Genomic DNA, 17618 nt, shown 5'->3' with positions numbered 1-17618 from the left:
TGCCGGTCGGGAACAATAACATTATTAACACATGTCCTGAATAGTGAAATACGATTGGATGCAAGAGAAATGATTGTCTACAGTAATAAAGGCAGTGTGGGTATTATCAAATTCACGCCGAAGCTGGCTGGGGATAAAAGTAAACACGATGAATCCAAATGTTGCTATTTTCATAACACATTGTGTAGACTGTGTACTCTGAGAAAAATCTCCTTGACATCACGCAAAAGAGCATTGCGTGACGCAACGTTCAAAATGTGAAAAGTGAATAAGGCATTACATAGATTATTTTCATAGAAATAACAGGACTTGGATCGTAACCTTAACAAGTGCAAAGATTTCAGAGTAGATGGAAAAGAAAAGCTGTCCAAATTGTAAATTTTGGAGTATTTCTGGTTAAAAAAACAACAACAACAACAACAAAAAACTGACATAGCGACATGTCACGTTTTAATCTTCATACCTCTCCATTTCGGTCTGAATAGGATATTTTTTTTATCTTTTTTTTTAAGGTTGGAAATTTAAATATACCCCCGTAAATAGTACCATCTGACTTCGTAGTCCGTTCTAGATAGCTTGGGATCTGCCAAACGAGAAATATTCAAGTATCCCATGATGCAACTCGGATCAACTTAATTATCAAGTCGAATAGACCTTTATATCTTGGGCGGTTTGTTGCCCTATTTCAGACCATGTGATGATACTCGCGTGTATATGAATAAATAATTTTAGGATGGATTAAAAAAAAGAAAGAAAAACAATTTTTTAGAGAATATCACGTGGTCTGTAATGGGAAAACAAACCTCCCTCTTTGGGATCTGCCGAGATAAAAAAAAAAAACGATTATTATTATTATTATCATCATCATCATCATCATTTGTTCACCATGATATTCAAGGGAAGGAATCAAGCAATAATCGCAGGCTCATTGAAAAGGAACAGCTTTGGTAGCTTTTCAAAGGAGCTCAGTCACGGCATTTTGAATTGTACAAAATTAGCTTTAAATTAAGGGACACCTGCAAATAGTAGTTTAAGATAGAAAAACACCAAAGAGATAATATCATAAAGGATCACGGAAGAATGGATAAGGATCGAGAAGATGGACACGGATTACAAATAAAGAACTTAGGCTTAACTTTTCAAGATGCACAAACCGCGACGTAGCTCCTTTGACATTGAATTTCAAACCCTAAGGCTGTTAACCAGTTGGTCCACGGCAACCTCGTTCCCATGGTCTTTCCAAGATGGCAGACACGGTGAGAATTTACACGGAGCCGACCTGGAACCGAGCTGAGGGGCCAATCACAAAAGCCCAAATTTACGCGAGGCCTGGAAGCCGGGTAGAAAGTAGCTAGCTACGGTAATTGTTTGTTGGATTAAGATTTTTAGCTAATTTATTAAACGTAGTAATTTTATGATCTACTGGTAAACAAAAAAGCGCTTATCACTTGCTAGAATTTTTTTCTGTATCATTAAATCATGGTAACGGCTTATTCATATGTCAGTCCTGAAAAAGATTTACTGTCTACACTTTTTATTGTTTCACGTACAATTTACATATTTTACATTGACTAAATAACATTACTTTACAAGAAAAAAGATGGAAAAAAACGAACACATATAGGTCAAAACCCTTTTTTAGCGTGCAACAAAAGCTCAAACACCTACTTTGAGCTGTTCCCCGAGCTACTAATTTGTCGATACCTTATATCGAGCCTTCAAAAGCCATGCCAGTTACAACGTGATTTCATTACATTTTTGTGTTACTGTTTATTGAGTACAGAATTATTACTCTTTGCGTTACTACTGTACTGGAAGGTTTTTCGTTTCCGTTAAATCTTGTTTCTGGCATAACATTTTGTGACGGTTTGTTCCTCGCGGGTGAAATTTTTTTTACCGAGCCACAACCAGTGAGAAAGGCTCCAAAGATCTCTGAAGTCTTACGTCATCAACATGATTTTCTCAGATTGGGATGCAATGCTTTCTCCCTCGCGGGGAAAATTAAGTGCGCAAACTTCTGGACTTCTATTCAGACACAGGCTTTAGCCATTCGACCGGTTTGATATGAAACTTAAAAGAAAGCGAACCCGGATGCTAATTAATTCGTGGTTTCTAAAATTAATTCATTGTCGCACAGGTCAAAAGCACATGAATTGATCGACCTCTACAGGCCACCGGTGAAAACAAAATCAATTCCACGAGGAAACTTTATGTCTTTTGATCTGTGGTCTGGGTGAGGCTGGTATCCGTGAATAATTAATGATACAACTGGTCGCTTCTGCCTTGCTGGTGCCTACTTGTTGACAAGCTATCAACTCCTCCAGCGTTCAATTAGGCAGGTTGGCAAAGCTTTCAAATAAGTACTTTGACCGGTACCCGGCACTGTTACTTTTCCGCTCTCTCGAAAAGCTGCAGATGTAGTCCTTACAGGCATCACGTGCGTTTCAAAGATTTCCTCGGTTTATCACGAAGAGATCTAGAATCGAAGCTGTTTCGCTGAAACTTTGGCTGAGATTTTATTTGTTTTAGCTGACTTCACTCATATTTTCCGCCGTGTGAAGTATTAAAGCGCAAACCTACCGTTACTCAGTTTTCATTTCTCTCCAGAATTTTAGTGTCTATTACTGTCGATCACCTTGGAGGTTATCGATATCTAAGACCTATGGAAGTCACTTCCTCAGTTTGAACACAGTTCGGCGGAAATTTCTTCGAATTATGGTTATTTTTTCACTAGTACAGGATTCGTGAATTTCTCCGTGATGTTTGACTTGCTTTCTCGATACCGTTGTTTAATTTTTAATGATACTGAAAAGACTGTTTGCCATTTAAGAAGAGTTTCTCGTGATGCCAAAGATATCCACGGTAGTTTTTCACTTACTAAGGAGTTTCAAAAGGGGCGGAAACATAAAGAAATTTCATCAGTCACTTGTGTGATTCTCTGTTCATTTAGCCAAGCATCTAGTCTGTTATTCTTTTGTAGCGAAAACCAAATTTTCCGAATGAGTCTGAGTGGTTGAAATCGCGGCCATGTTTAGTATAAAGTAATGAGGCCTTCGAGGGTTCTCATGTTTGTATTCTTAGCATTTCGTTCTAATGGTCCTCTGTTAAATATGATTGTCACGTGTTGATCAAACTAACCGGTTTTTAAAATCTTGACTGTTGGCAAGGTCGATGCAATGATTGGTCTCCCATTGTCACATGACAGTTTCACAGGACATTGTCTGCAGGCGCTGGGGATGACAATATTCAAATAAACGTTATTTTACTCGGCAGTACCATGTACAATGTCATGTATCTGGAAGGTCGTCCCAAATTTCTCAGCATTCTCTGGATTTTTGGAAACTTATTTACGAGATTCGCGATATTCTTTACAGTTTACTAATACATTAAGTCTAAATAAATGTCACGGAAACGCTATTGAGTCTCTCAATTACCCGTAATTTGTAGTCAGTTAGTCAGTCAGTCAGTCAATCAGTCAATCAGTCAGTCAGTCAGTCAGTCAGTCAATCAGTCAGTCAGTCAGTCAGTCAGTCAGTCAGTTAATCAGTCAGTCAGACAGGCAGGCAGGCAGTCAGTCAGTCAATCATTTATTTCTCTGCTGACGTAACTTCTAGCTAGGAGCTAAAAGGCTGGTTCAAAATATTCCACTATTTTGTAGCTGGAGGTCGCAATGGATTTCTTCAACTAGAGCCATTAAACGGCAAAGCGCGGAGAGGCGTTTCCTAGAGCGAATTAGCAACATTTGTTGCATGCTTTCTTCATCAAGAATAACCGAGGCCAAGAATTGCGAAATTTATTGCCGGAGTACTCTGCAAAAGGTTGCTCGGAAAAATGAATGTTCAAAACAATGCTTGGGTAATAGTCGAAGTTCATCTCTGCACTGTTTGGCGTAATTTTAATGAGTTTCAGTTTCATTTTATAGCTTAATCACATTTCTATGGCGAGACTTTTAAAACCAACACTAAATTTCTAATTCGATCGTGATGCGCGTTCATTTTTGAGCGATTTTTGTTCGAGTTTTTGGCAGTTCTTCCGTGTAACGTGAGTGAAAATAATAGTTTCACAGTGATTTTATTTACTAAATTGCTGGAAGTGTTTTGAGTGCTTTTACGTCCATAAAATGCTTTAACAAAATGCTGGCCTAATGAAAGAAAAGCTTTCGTAGGAAACCTGTTGATGCAGTTTAGCAGCCATTACAAATGGTGGAGCAAAGAAAGAAGCCGAAAACACCGACAACAAACAAGGAGCTTGCCCAATTCCTTGGCCTCGATGTTCCACGTTCCGTGCGGATTCCCTTATATGGGCCATATAGGTATGTGCGGCCCCAAAGGGTAGGGTTTTTCATCCGTTTTGATCATAAATAGGGCATCGATTTTAGCCATTTTGGTCTTAAATACGGTACGCTTAAGCACTCTAGTCTTGAATTGGGTACGTTTCTTAGAAGAAGCTACCTTTTCATCATTACCAGTAGGACTGTCAACAAAAGCCCTTTATAACTTATGTTTAGTGAAACTGTGCCAGCCGCAACGGTCATAAAGAGGGCATCAAATTTTTGGCCAGGGCATAAATAGGGTTTGGTCGTAAATATAGGGTAAGGGTTCTGGAAAGTGAGCTTCACACCCTCACCCAGCTTTTCTGAAAGTACTCCCCAATTCCACCTCGGTCAATCGTTTTCGGGCCGTTCGTCTCGGATAAGTCACCAAAATCAATTGATCGTGAAGGCTTGGGAGAAAGCCGTCCTAGAACTAGGCAAGCAAGGAGATACAATCGCAAAAGTCAAAGACAGAAAAAGAGAATCTTTTTGAGACAATAATATAGTGATAATATAGAGATAAACAATTTATACAGAGCGTCATATGAAAAAGCATCTTCTTTTACTCTGCTTTAGGCCTCTTAGTGAACAAAGATTACATGCAACGTGCCCCGTCCTAAACTTAGTATTTTACTTCCCAACCTAGTAAGCTATGGCTACTTATCAATAAGAACACAGTTCACTTTGTGACAATTAAGGAGACATAAATTAGTGAAATCAAACTTGAATTTTATTTCTTGAATTATATTTTATTTCTGCGTCTTAATTTCTTCTCAGCTTCATTTTCTGTTGAGAAGATACACATCTATGTGTGAGTTGTTAAAAATTTTATTTATGCACCTGCAAGTTCTCCAAGAAAAACTCCGCTTTGTGTTGTATTTTCCTGAGGGGGTACTCTGGAGGTATAAATAAATGCTTTACCTGACCTTACCACGAAAGTTGTGTCGGGGTATGTAGCGCGTTCGGGTAATTGAAACTATAAATCTATTTCAAACAAAAATACGAGATTTTCGATTTCCTCTTTCAGACCTGTCTAGAAAGAAATCGATACTCTATTCCAGTCTTCTGAAATTTAACATACGTTTCAAAAACACGACCTCAACTAACCAGAAACCGAGGGGGTACTCGCATAAAAATTGGGTTGGTGGGCGGCCCGCTTTCCATAACCCTTACCCTATTTAAGACCAAAATCTGCGATTTTCGCTGCCCTATTTATGACCTGACCAGAAAAAATTCAATACCCTATTTGAGATAAAAATGGAACTAATGCCTTATTTCTGGCCAAAAAAGCTAGACGACCAACCCTTTGGGGCCGCACATACCTCCTTAGCCCATATAAGGGAGTACACCCCTCCCGGATTCGGAATGGCTTTTATTGGTGTAAATAGGTGAAAAGGGCTTTAAATTTCTCTATTCTAGTGAGAGAAATTTAGTTTCCTCTTAAGGCCATACCCAAACCAGGCCAGAGCTGACAGGGTGCCTATTTCAGGCCAAGTTGATCGAAATCTGTAATCTATCTCAGTCTTATCTCAGACCAAATCGATTCGTATTCCTGCTCTTTGGCGGCGCACACAAGCTACAGAGCTTAAATTACGAAGAGGCTTCTATGGAGTATTTCCAACTATCTTCTCCGTGTTTGGAAGTGCGGTGACGAAACACTGTTTGGAGTGTTTTGAGATATTAGGAAACACAGAGCAATTCGATATAATTTCATTGAAGGTCAGCTCTCATGTGCTTCTAGCAGCGATAACTTGAACAACAGGGCGAATGTTTGGCTGTTCAAGTGGTGTTAAGTTACCTCTCCACGTTGTTTTTGCTACTTGGCCAGTAAAAACTGAAAAAACAGTTAACAAAGATTAAAAAGTTCACTCTGTGTCTGAAACAAACCTCTTCTCTTCTTGTGTTCTTCTCAAGTCAGACATAATAACTTTATTCACAAAACGAAAATAACCGGCCTAAACTTAACCTTGGAAACTGGTTCAATGGCATGGCCGCAATAACAATGACAATGGCCTTACTGTCTGTAGGTTCCCCAGGAAACCAGTTTTACTACAAAAGAACAGAACGCCAGATTTCCTACAAATCTGTGTGAATGAACGCGGGTAATTTTGTTTGTTACATCGGGTTTTGAAACACACATTTGTAAACCTCAAGTATTTTCCTCCATGCATTTCAAATTTTTGTTTTAAATTTATGCTCAATTCCACGTGGATAACAACAAAATGGCTTGCTGTAATATTTGCACTCATTCAATGGTCTGCCTTCAACTGTTCAATATTAAATTTCAAGAGACATACCCAAAACCTAAAAGTAAGATGTTTACATGTGCGAATGTAAAGTTCAAGTCCACCATGACAAATGAACACCTTTCATTTGTGACTGCATACTTCAAAATTCAATTCAGTCACTTTGGTGTTTGCAATCCTTTTTAAAGGGTCGGTCGGTTATTGATTTACTATAATCCTGATAACTTCATTAGCATTTGGGTGTATTTTAATAACGAGTTTTTCATTTGGCGCAGTCAATTAAATGCATGATTAACGTGCGGAAACTGTGAAAGAGGTTTAAAAACCACGTTATAGTTGTAACCAAACTTTCATTTTGTAGAAGGCACCAAGAAAAATTCATCTATCTTGTTTACACTCTTTAGTGCTTTGTTTGTGCTCCAGTAGGCGGAATGCTTTTAAAATAGCTTCTTTTGTTTAAAACTGAAGTTGAATAGGCCTCAATGATATAACACGATTCCTTCAAACAACAAAGCGCACGTTGTTAAATTATAATAATGGTCGACCTTTACTAACTGGTATCATAATAAAATGGGTGCAACTTCCCCCCCTTCTAAACCGGGCTAATCACAGCTTCACTCGTGCGTGCAACTTTAACTGCTCCGGCTGGCGAAGATACAGCCACAAGTTTTATTTTCGTTCAACGTAAGCTTCTTTTACGAACGCTTTCACAACTTGAGTAAACAAAAGTTCAGAGGAAATCCATTGCAATCATTTATCAGCTAACTGTTAAAAAAAAAAAAAATCCAGAACGCATTTTTTTAAAGGCAAAAATGAATTGATTCTAACGCAATCAGGTACCGAGAGCTGAGTTTTTGTATGTTGTTTCGTAAGTAAAGGCAGTGATGTTGTTGTAATATTTTCTTAGTAGCTCACGGAAATGAAAAGAAACAAAGTTGTTTTGGTTTTTCACCCCGCCGCATATTGATTTATTGCACACTACATTCAGACACTGCACCCTGATCGTTTTGTGGGTCGTCATTGATGATGACCCAGCGATAACATAAATGTAGCCTTTTTACAACACACCTTGAAAGGTCAAAACTATTTGAAAATATGGGCTAAGATTTCAAGCGATTTGAAACGCGTTGCTGGGGCAAAGAATTTGAAATCCACGGCGTTTATTACAGAGAAGTTGCCCGTGCAAACTTTGCAAAAACATCACTCGTAACCCAAGGAAAACTGAAAAGCAATTAAATTATGTATAGGAATCTGCTAAAATAAGGTCTCATTTTTGCCAAACTGATCTCGGAATCAAATATGAAGTGGGAAGTTTTGTTTTACTAAGTTGCGGACCCAGCGTGTGAAAGCTCTTAGTTCACACATGTCCCCTTCACAAAAGCACTTGTGATTTTCTTTAGTAAACAAGTCTTAATGGGAAAAAAAAAAAAAAAAAAAAAAAAAAAATCAGGCTTCCGACTTTCCTATAGGATCGGTTTCGCTCTTTAAAACGTCGATCGCTTTCACAAAACGTCGAAAAACTATAAAAGGAAAGTTTTTTTTTAATTTGATATTTTATTGCCAACTTGGAGGGAAATCTACTGTTTGATTTTAAATCATTAATGGCTTGTTCCGATCTGATATGATTCAAGACGGCCGGTTGCCAGAGATTTCTAATGAGCGACGTTGAAACATCAAGAGCCCTTTTCAGGCAACTTGACACCATCATAACATCAATATCGATCTGTAGCCTTTTAATGGCAGAGAAAGTTAAAAGGCCATGTTGACCGCTAGGGTTTCTTTCAGGGAAAGATAACTTCTCATTGTGAAACGCCGCTTTTGGCTGTAAACAATCCACAACACATCTGCACGTTCTGGAGCGATATTAATTCGGTCAAAATTTCTGTCAAAGTTGCTTTGACAACCTCGCTAGGGGAAATGACCACACTTAGGCTGTTTACACGAGGGGAGCTATTTTAACATAAATTATCTGGGCTCTTCGCGGCAAAAGAAAGCTCAACAGCTTTGGACAAACTGAGGATTTTGCTTCATAACGTCTCCTATCTGAAAACCGCATCGAGACCTGAAACTGAGTGGAGTTTAATTTTGTTTGATTCTGGTCATTTTAATAAATTCGTAGATTGAGCTCTATTTCAGCTAAATGTGGTCATAAATATTTCACAACTTTGTTCGCGCAATCGATAGCAATAGCATGTTGTTGAGCATGCGCGATGGGCTTTCTTGCAGGTGGAAGTTATTCGGGCTTTGTGCTCGCAGCACGTGCCTTTAAAAGAATTATAATGGAAATTCCACTGGTTTTAAATTGTCTTCATCTCTTTTGTGATTAAGAAGGCTCTTTCGTTCCTTTACTTTCGCCTTTTGTCAGCCATGCAAACAAAGCGCTCAGTTAAAGAATTGACCTTCGAAGTGTTTTGCTCAGTCATTAACAATCTGTGGCGATGAATAGACTCCTAGCTCTTTTGGCTTTGTGGTTTCTAACCCTTGATGCGCCTTCTCGCACACAAGACTCTTGGCTAGGGAACGAAATCAATGTGGGACCGTTCATTCTGGGTTATCATATCTTTACTCTGCCATACGTTGTTGCATTCAATTTACGGACTAAAGCCTAAGTGACCGTATTAGCATGCATAATCAGGGACGCACTTAGTCAGCTTTCATGACGATTTCACACGCGGCGATTGTGACTTCCCTCCTGGAAACAAGCGAGGTTCTTTTTCCCTCCTGATATCAGCCAATGGCAAGCGACGAAATGTCGCAATGCTAACACGGTGACCAATCAGCGCTCAGCTACACACGCGCACCTGTTCATTTTCATTGCCGTGGATAAATTTAACTCAACTTGCTCGTTTACCTGGGGAAATCGCTTAAACACCTCAGCTGCCTCCCTAGCCGATTGAAACAGCGAGGTGTTGTCCCTTAAACTCGACCAGAAACGTTCATGGAACGTTCGCCCCTTCAGCTGCCGTTGGAAACAGAGCACACCATGCAAGGTTCGTACAAGAAACTATGTTTTCAATGACTTTTTAAATCGCCTTTTCACGCCGGCGTTTAGCACGTGAAACGAAAGGCCAGAACAACCTCTTCACAATATAAACTTTCTTTGTTGCATTACACCTGGAGAAAGATAATCAAATTAAGCTAATTTCTTTCTAACGGTAAAAAATGAACGATCAGTGTGTGGAGAAATGTATGGCAAAACGCTGAAGAATTTTTCTTCCAAGCGTTCTTAATTTTTAAGGCGTGTTTCTGGCATCACCGACTTGTTTTGATTCTGGTCTGCTCGAGACATCAATGAAAACTTTGAGGAGGGTGTCTTTTAAAAACACGGCTCAAATTTGCCCAAAACAAAGCTTCTCCGAAGCGCTTTTATCTCCATTAACTGCCGCCATAAGTTGCGGAGCTCTCTGACTTTTTAGAGGAAATTCTTTTCGATTAGTTCACGATTACGACTCGAGGTTGCTTCGCACTGATTTGACTTGGCCACAAGCTGATCGAACAAACTTCTTGAGCCATTAGCAGCTCGAGGTTTCCTAAAAATACTTATCTACAATTTGCAGAGCCATTCTTCCAGAAAGAAAACAAAACCTGATGTTCATCGATGATTGGTTGCTAGGTTTTTGAACGAAACCTTTCAATTCCTGCCTTGTTTATGCACTAACCAGCCCTATTCGCTTCTCTAGCTGTAGATCGCAAACCTATTATTCTGTGCAGAGTCTGCGGAGACAGATCTTCCGGGAAACATTACGGTGTGTTCACATGCGACGGTTGTCGTGGATTCTTCAAGCGAAGCATTCGCCGCAATTTGACGTACCAGTGCAAGGAAAGAGGCAACTGCACGGTTGATGTGACGAGGCGCAATCAATGTCAAGCCTGTAGGTTGAAGAAGTGCTTTGACGTAAAGATGAACAAAGATGGTAAGAGAACAAAGTTCACCAGAATTTCTCCACCGTTTTAGTGCATCTTTGACCTTTTTAAATACAACTGGCGGGTCTGAACGTCGAATTTTAGGAAATCCGTGTACGCGCTGGTCGCTATGTATTTGTACAGTATTTGCTCGTTCGAGCGTGCAGAGCAGTTTGCGAAAATTTATAAGTACGTTATGAACCCAGTTAACCTGCAAATGCGGATTAGTACGTGCTTAGCTCTTTTCTTTTGTTCTTCCTTCTATCTGATTGGCAATTTCAATTGGAACAGCAAAATTATTGGGAAGGATTCAAGAGGTGATTTCTCTCTGAACTAACTGCGATCAGTGTTCTCCGGAGCAAATCTCAACCTCTCAGTAACTGTTTACAGAGGGAACAACCATTTAATGATTTCGCATGAATGTTGTGATTCGTAAGGCTTGTAGAAAAGTAATCTTCTGCTATTGAAGAGAAAACGAAGGGAAATTCTGTTTATGCCGACACAAACCTGAACATCAGAGATAAATTTATCAGTTTCATCACTGACAAGCTATACATTTGCGTGTTTACCACCCTAGAGAGCTAATTTACCACCTAATGCTGATATCATAAGCAAAACTGATGAAAAATATGAAGGGAGTGGAGCAGACACCTCAAAGGATATTAATTTACTTTATTAATTCAACCGTTGATTTAAGTTTAGGGAATAAATCGTTTTCTGTTCAGCTTAAGAACAAAACTCTGATCACTGCGCCAAGAAAACATCTGCATTTCCACAGTTCAAACTATAGAGAGCGGGTTTCATTTATTATTTATGCAATCTTAATTACAGGTCGGTCCTTTTTTCCCTTTGGAGCTCTAATTGTGCGCTAATGAAAATATCAAATCGCGTAGCTGCGTTACAGCGCTTTCTTTGACGTCCTCACACGAACCGTTTTTTAGCGTTAGCTCGCGTTCCTTCTTTTGCCTCAAAACAGTTTGCTTGCGGGCGAGTTGCAGGTATCAAAACATTGGTCGACTGTGGTTTTTTGCGACCCGAGAGGTACTTTTGGTTTAGACTCGGTCGGTGTTTAATAATTCAGAACAGCCTTGTTTGAGTCAATCGCGATGTGTGATCGAGTCGAGAGGGCGTTGAGCCTTACGGCTTGGAGCTAACAAAAGTTATGCTAACTATTGCAGGTTGATGTTAGCGTAAATTTCTCGCGTCAACTTTGTAAGAGTTCTCTCCATAGGGTGACATCGATACTGCAGCGATTGAACGTAGCGAACTGTTACACGCGCGTTGCACAAGTATCTAGTACAACGAACCGACAGTTTATTTGGTGTAAGATTGCGGAACTCTGCCAAATTAAAATCGAACTGTTATCTCGTCATATTCTATAAAGTTCGGAAGGTATCTAGATTGCCAGCTGGTTCATTGTGTATTTGCGTGATCCGTCGCGACGGCCGCGAAATGGTTTCTTTGACAACCAAAAAGTAAACCATTATCTATGCCCACTTCATTGCGATTAAGAACACATCCAGAAGACAAGATGTTACGAGTCTTTACCCTAAAGTCATGGTAACAATGATTACCACTCTTAAAATGATTCCGTACCGCACCCAAATATTTTCATTTATTGTATAGCTATATTGAGGGGATTCTTTACCGGTAAGTGTAGCACTTCCCAAACGTTTTGACGCAACCGGTTTTAAAGTAAACATTTTTATGAGTGGGCACAAATTTCTGTCATCTACAAGTTGGTGGTTATACTGATCGTGGGGTATATCAGGTCACGTAGAATTGAGGAAGATGGTTGAAAGTATCCAGATCAATTTTAAAACTTCCTCTCCACCTCTGCAAAACCTTAAAAATTTAATTTCATCTAAAAGTTTAAACTTCAGTTTGCTCAAACTACAATTTATCGACCAATTCAAGTCATTTCTGATCAAATTTCAGCTGAATACAGCTAGAAATTGCACATATCGATCTTCTAATTACGATCGACAGGTGTTTCTGAAAATCATTTTTAAATAGAATATCACCAGGTTGCTACGAAATAGAATTATAATGTAATATTCTTCATAACCTGTTAGGATATTCTTCCACACTGGAAAGCTGCCTTGACACTTTTTAAATCCTGCAATAGTTACGTCTCCAATTTCATGCATGGCAACATTTTCCTCGTGTTGTTGCCAGTGACGGGTCGTCATGTGTACTGTTGTTTTGCGATATCCGTCCAAGAATGGATAGAATAATTTTTCCCTTGAAGCCTTTGGCACTCATGGTGACAATTTTGTCTTGAGGAAAATAATCCTTTGTTGAAAATGTTCCAGTTCTTTAAAATTTAAGTCGGAGATGCAAGAACGTGACTCTCCAAAATCGTGCGTTTGTTTTTGCTCATCTTCGTTTGCTTTTCATGCCCATGTGAAATTATTATTTTACATAATTTCACAAAATTATGTAAAATATTATTTCCCAATGCATTGCATAGTTTATGAATAACCTTTCCAGAACTTTCCACTTAAACAAATACGTGATGTGAAATAAAATTAAGCTTCGCCACGGATTTCTCTGTAGTGTAACATACTATTATCTGATGAATGAGACTGATCCTTAGACCAAAAGAGGTCTGACACATGAACCGCAATCACCTTTAAATGTCTAGCGAAAAAATGTTTTTATTACTCATTGTTACAGATTGTTTTGCCGAGCAACATTTAAGAATGTTAATTTACGTTTTGGTTAGTCTCTGTTCTAGATACAGCCGACAATTTTATCCAAACTTATTAAAACTCTTCATGACCGTTTTTTAAAAAAACCTGTCTGGCAAATTTTGAAAGTCTCTTCGACAGAGTTATTATTTTTTTTAATAATAATTATGATCAAAATTGCACAGCATTTATTTTACGCGATCTTTTCGTTTTCGAAAATTTGAAAACTGTAAATTAAAAAAAAAAATAGAACGTTTCAATGGAGTTTAATTGTATTCTCAGTGTGTAAAGTTAAGTTTGACCAAAAATTGATAATAAAAAATAAACTAGGAAAAAAGCCAACAAAATTTGTGCCCTCACTGTCGGAAGTCGCGTCCATTTTACTCAACATGTACCGCGAAAACTAAACAAACCCTAAAGGTCTATAGAAACCGTTCAAGTATTTTTAGAATTTCAAATTGCTTTATAAATTTGAAATAAATTGAAGAATGGCAGTAAAAAAATTTGAATGGCTAATTCAGATTCAGTTGGATTCGTTTCAGTACTCAGCCAAATTGTCACACGCTTTCTCTCTTTTCAGCCGTTCAACACGAGCGTGCACCACGCTCCTCGCAAGTTGTGCCAATGGTTCCCGCGCGTTCAGTGCTTAGCAGCGCTTATGAGCAGCCTTCATCACGCCCTATTCCAGAACCACAATTCAGTTATCTCAAAAGCGATCCCGGGGATAGACCACAGAGTCAAAGCAGCCCAGAAGCCGACATTGATCACAGCAGGTCCAACGAGCTTCCACGCTTTTCTCCTCCAGCTCCCCAGTCACCCTACCACGGCCAGAATAACAACCAGTCACCAGACTCCTCAAAAAAGCGCGGATTTCTGTCGATAGCAAGTATGATTGAAACAAGAGACAACACAGCCCAGCCTTCCCCAAGTAAAGCTCACTCCAGTCCCAGTCAAGCAACAGAGGACTCAAGTGACAGAACGCCAATGGTATATCAACCCTCACCGGAGTCTGTATATGAATCAGCCGTGCAATTACTGTACATGTCGGTCACCTGGGCGAGGAACATACCAACATTTCTGGACCTTCCATTCCGTGATCAGGCTATCTTGTTGGAGGAGGGCTGGAGTGAGCTGTTTGTTCTGAGCGCAGCCCAGTTCTCTCTGCCAGTGGACATGGGTCCTCTTCTCTCCGCAGCTGGTCTGCAAGTGGACAAAGCTCCTACTGATAAAATAGTCGCAGGAATGGCGGATATTCGTCTCTTGCAGAATGTTGTGGCAAGATTCAAGCGAGTACAGATTGACTCTACTGAATATGCCTGTTTAAAAGCCATCGTACTCTTTAAACCAGGTAAGCTTTTCACATTGCAGTCTGGGAGTGAGGTGTGGGGGAGGGAGGGGGGCGACCGGGGGGAGATAAGAGTTAGCCATTGGAAGAGTGGCTAAGTGTCATCAATTTAGTCTAAGATCGCGGTATTTCTTTTGTTTTTTTGTTTTCATGACTGCACTTATCGACTATAAGTACACTTTTCATCCTTAAATTGTAGTGTTACTGACAACAACAACAGCAACAACAACAACAACAACAATAACAAAAACAACAACAACAAAAACAACAACAACAAAAACAACGACAACAACAACGAGGAGGGCGACGACGATAAACTTTACTACTATAAACTGTGTCCAGTTTGACAGCTGTCAATTCTTTATACTCATTATTTTTTGGCCAGTCATGTTACGTTGAGTATTCGATCTATAGCGTAATAAAATCAAAGGTCATGCGTAAAAGTGCCAATTAATCTGATTAAACGTGTGCTTCAGACAAGTTGGAAGTTCGTTTGGCAACTCTGTTTGTTGAAACGCGTACTATTTACATTGGAGCTTATACTCATTATTTTCCCCACAATTCCTTGCAGACCTACGTGGCCTCAGAGCGCCTCACATGGTAGAGAGGCTTCAGGATCAAGCGCAAGCCATGCTGGGAGAATACTGCCGCAGCCACAGTCCTGATCAACAAGTTCGATTCGGTAAACTGCTGCTAATGCTTCCGTCTTTGCGATCAGTCAGTCCGAAGATGATCGAAGATTTGTTTTTCCGCGGAGCTCTTGACAACGTCCCTATTGAGCGAATGCTGTGCGATATGTTTAAGTCAAGTTAAGTCGACGACTGGTGACTGGTACATGAAAGCCTGCGTGAACTGTCATTTCACCAGGCTCATTGTATATACTTATAACTATTAAAATAATGCTTAGAACATTTTTGATATAGATTTTCGGATGAAGTTAATCCGAGCACTAAATTGACCATCCTCGACGTTTTGCACTATTGCAGTCGTTAATTCACGGCTCAAATTAAATGATAATTAATGGAACCTATCAAAATATTATGATACCACAGAACTAGAGTCATAGATAAGGTTAGCTGCAGTCTTTACATTAGGGCATAGAAAATATAGGTTATAACTTATAACGTGTAAAAAATATCATTGTAGTTTCTAGTATTTCGAGTCTGTTATATTTCTTTTGTAAGAACAAAGGTCAGTTTTTTGTTTTTTTGGTATTTGGCTAGAATTAACCTTGATCTTGTTGTTTTGTACAGATTTTTTTTTGTCGGAAACGGTGATTTCTCGCGGGAAAAGAACTGGTGTAGTACTTAAAAAGACTGGGATCTAATATTTTACCAAGGACTCTCGCTTCCGCTGGTCACCGCTGACCAGTAAGTGAAGGTCGCTAAAACTTCCGTTCAGTTGAGCTGTAAACGGTCTTTGGTCAGCAAATAATTATATAGAATAACGTTTTATTTCTAGATGACATTTTCATAGTTTTTGCATGGCAACAAACTGAGTAAAATATGTAGAAGTAATTTTATAGTTTTGGACTTCTAGCATGTGTAATAATGTACATATTTATACTGTATTTAAAATGAACAATTGGGGGAAGCATCTATCAAATAAGATGCAATTTTTCAGCAATTTAACTAACATTTCGAAACTTTTCAGTTGTCTGTCAACTTTGTTGTTTCTGATATATGTTTTTCTTTTCTGCTTTTCGTATTTGAGTAACCAAACAGACCAGCAAAGAATGAGTTAATAGGTTCCATGCAACTAATTATTTTAAAGTGGAGTAATATCAAATGAGGTTGAAAATGTAAATATATTGTGTTTTAGAAAGGGAAACCTGGGGCAGTCGTGAAAAATAATTACGTTTGCTTTTTTAAAATCATTTTTATCCCTTAGTATCCTTTCGTAAATATTCTACAGAATTTTGAGTATCCTAAATTTTTGATAGTTTAATTTATACAAAAGCTTTCGATATTTGTTTAAACTAAAATATATCTCCTTTCATATTTGTCTACTTGTACCAAAGGAGTTTTAATCCTAAACCTGTAAAAACAAAATTTTCTAGGATACTTGGAGGACAAAAATGCTTGTAGAAATTTATACTATTTAAATTAAAATCTTCTACTCAACTTGCGCAAAATGTCTGTCATAAATTTCGTAGAATATTAAGAATATTAAGAGAACCAGAACCACTCTTAGAACCTCACATACCATAGAGGGTTTCAAGGGTTTAAATATTGCTTTTCTATACAAATCGAGTACAAAGTTTCACAATGCCATTTTCTGTGCTCAGTACCTGTTTAGATCCATGTTTATCCCAAAAGGAGCGCAAAACTGATGTGTCCTGGATTCACCTAAAGTAAATTGCAGTAATTTTAGCAATCTTGAATCCGTAAATCAAGGGGAATTAATCCTTTACAAAAAATTGCATCATGGAGTCAATTTATCCATTCCTCTCCAGATATGACTGAACTCATTACTATATAGATATAAAATCTATGAGTGCTCTTAGGCAATTTTATTAAAAAAAAATAATCCTAGGCTATAAGGACACCAGGGATATATGGGTCCTACTTTACATACGTATATTTTGTACTCCTAGCTCGCGCTGCCTGTGGATAAATAACAAACACTCCGATATATAACTGAACACTGATTTGTAACTGGAACCAAAAATACTGCGCGTTAAAAGTAAATGAGAAAACAAGAATAAGAAAAAAAGTACTCAGTCTGCACGGTCTGCGTTTTGGGGTGACCGACCGCCACCACCCCTCTTAACAAAATCGAAGACGTCTCTGTTCTAAATCAGTGCTGAAGGTACAGAATGCTGAAGGTACAAGCGACGGGTTAGCGTAATTACGCGTTTTTGAGTGTTCTGAAATAAAATGAAAATACTTTAATTAAGCGTCATTTTACTTAGTACTGCCGTGCGTAGTAAGGGTGTTGCTATTAAATAAGAAAACAAATATATTGCAAATGAAAGAGAATTATGTTATGGTCGGCATGGTCCGCCTGTCAAACCACGAGAATTATGCACTGACAATATCTCACGCCAACTTGTCAGTTACCAAAATCCGCTCTCCATACGAACACCTCGCTCCTAGACCCCTTCGTATATTACGGAC

The 17618-nt window shown here is 38.8% G+C and overlaps 1 protein-coding gene across 1 annotated transcript; it reads left to right on the top strand.

Annotated features, from left to right (window-relative positions):
- Nucleotides 1-8766: 8766 nt before the first annotated feature.
- Nucleotides 8767-16582, top strand: LOC145492776 (nuclear receptor subfamily 2 group E member 1-like). The gene is made up of 4 exons (XM_081472162.1): nt 8767-9548; nt 10239-10472; nt 13735-14502; nt 15071-16582. Exons 1-4 carry the CDS (start codon nt 9497-9499, stop codon nt 15310-15312), a joined length of 1296 nt encoding a protein of 431 aa, XP_081328288.1. The 5' UTR covers nt 8767-9496; the 3' UTR covers nt 15313-16582.
- Nucleotides 16583-17618: the final 1036 nt, after the last annotated feature.

Source organism: Orbicella franksi, chromosome 7, assembly GCF_964199315.1.
Source record: "Orbicella franksi chromosome 7, jaOrbFran1.1, whole genome shotgun sequence".
NCBI classification, from domain to species: domain Eukaryota; kingdom Metazoa; phylum Cnidaria; class Anthozoa; order Scleractinia; family Merulinidae; genus Orbicella; species Orbicella franksi.
This window is presented reverse-complemented; position numbering and strand designations above follow the sequence as displayed.

Bases quoted from the DNA above. Each gene is read 5' to 3' on its own strand.
- LOC145492776 (XM_081472162.1), top strand. From the start codon at position 9,497: ATGGAACGTTCGCCCCTTCAGCTGCCGTTGGAAACAGAGCACACCATG. The intron at 9,549-10,238 runs GTTCGTACAAGA...TCGCTTCTCTAG, and splicing joins AACAGAGCACACCATGCAAG to CTGTAGATCGCAAACCTATT. The intron at 10,473-13,734 runs GTAAGAGAACAA...CTCTCTTTTCAG, and splicing joins CGTAAAGATGAACAAAGATG to CCGTTCAACACGAGCGTGCA.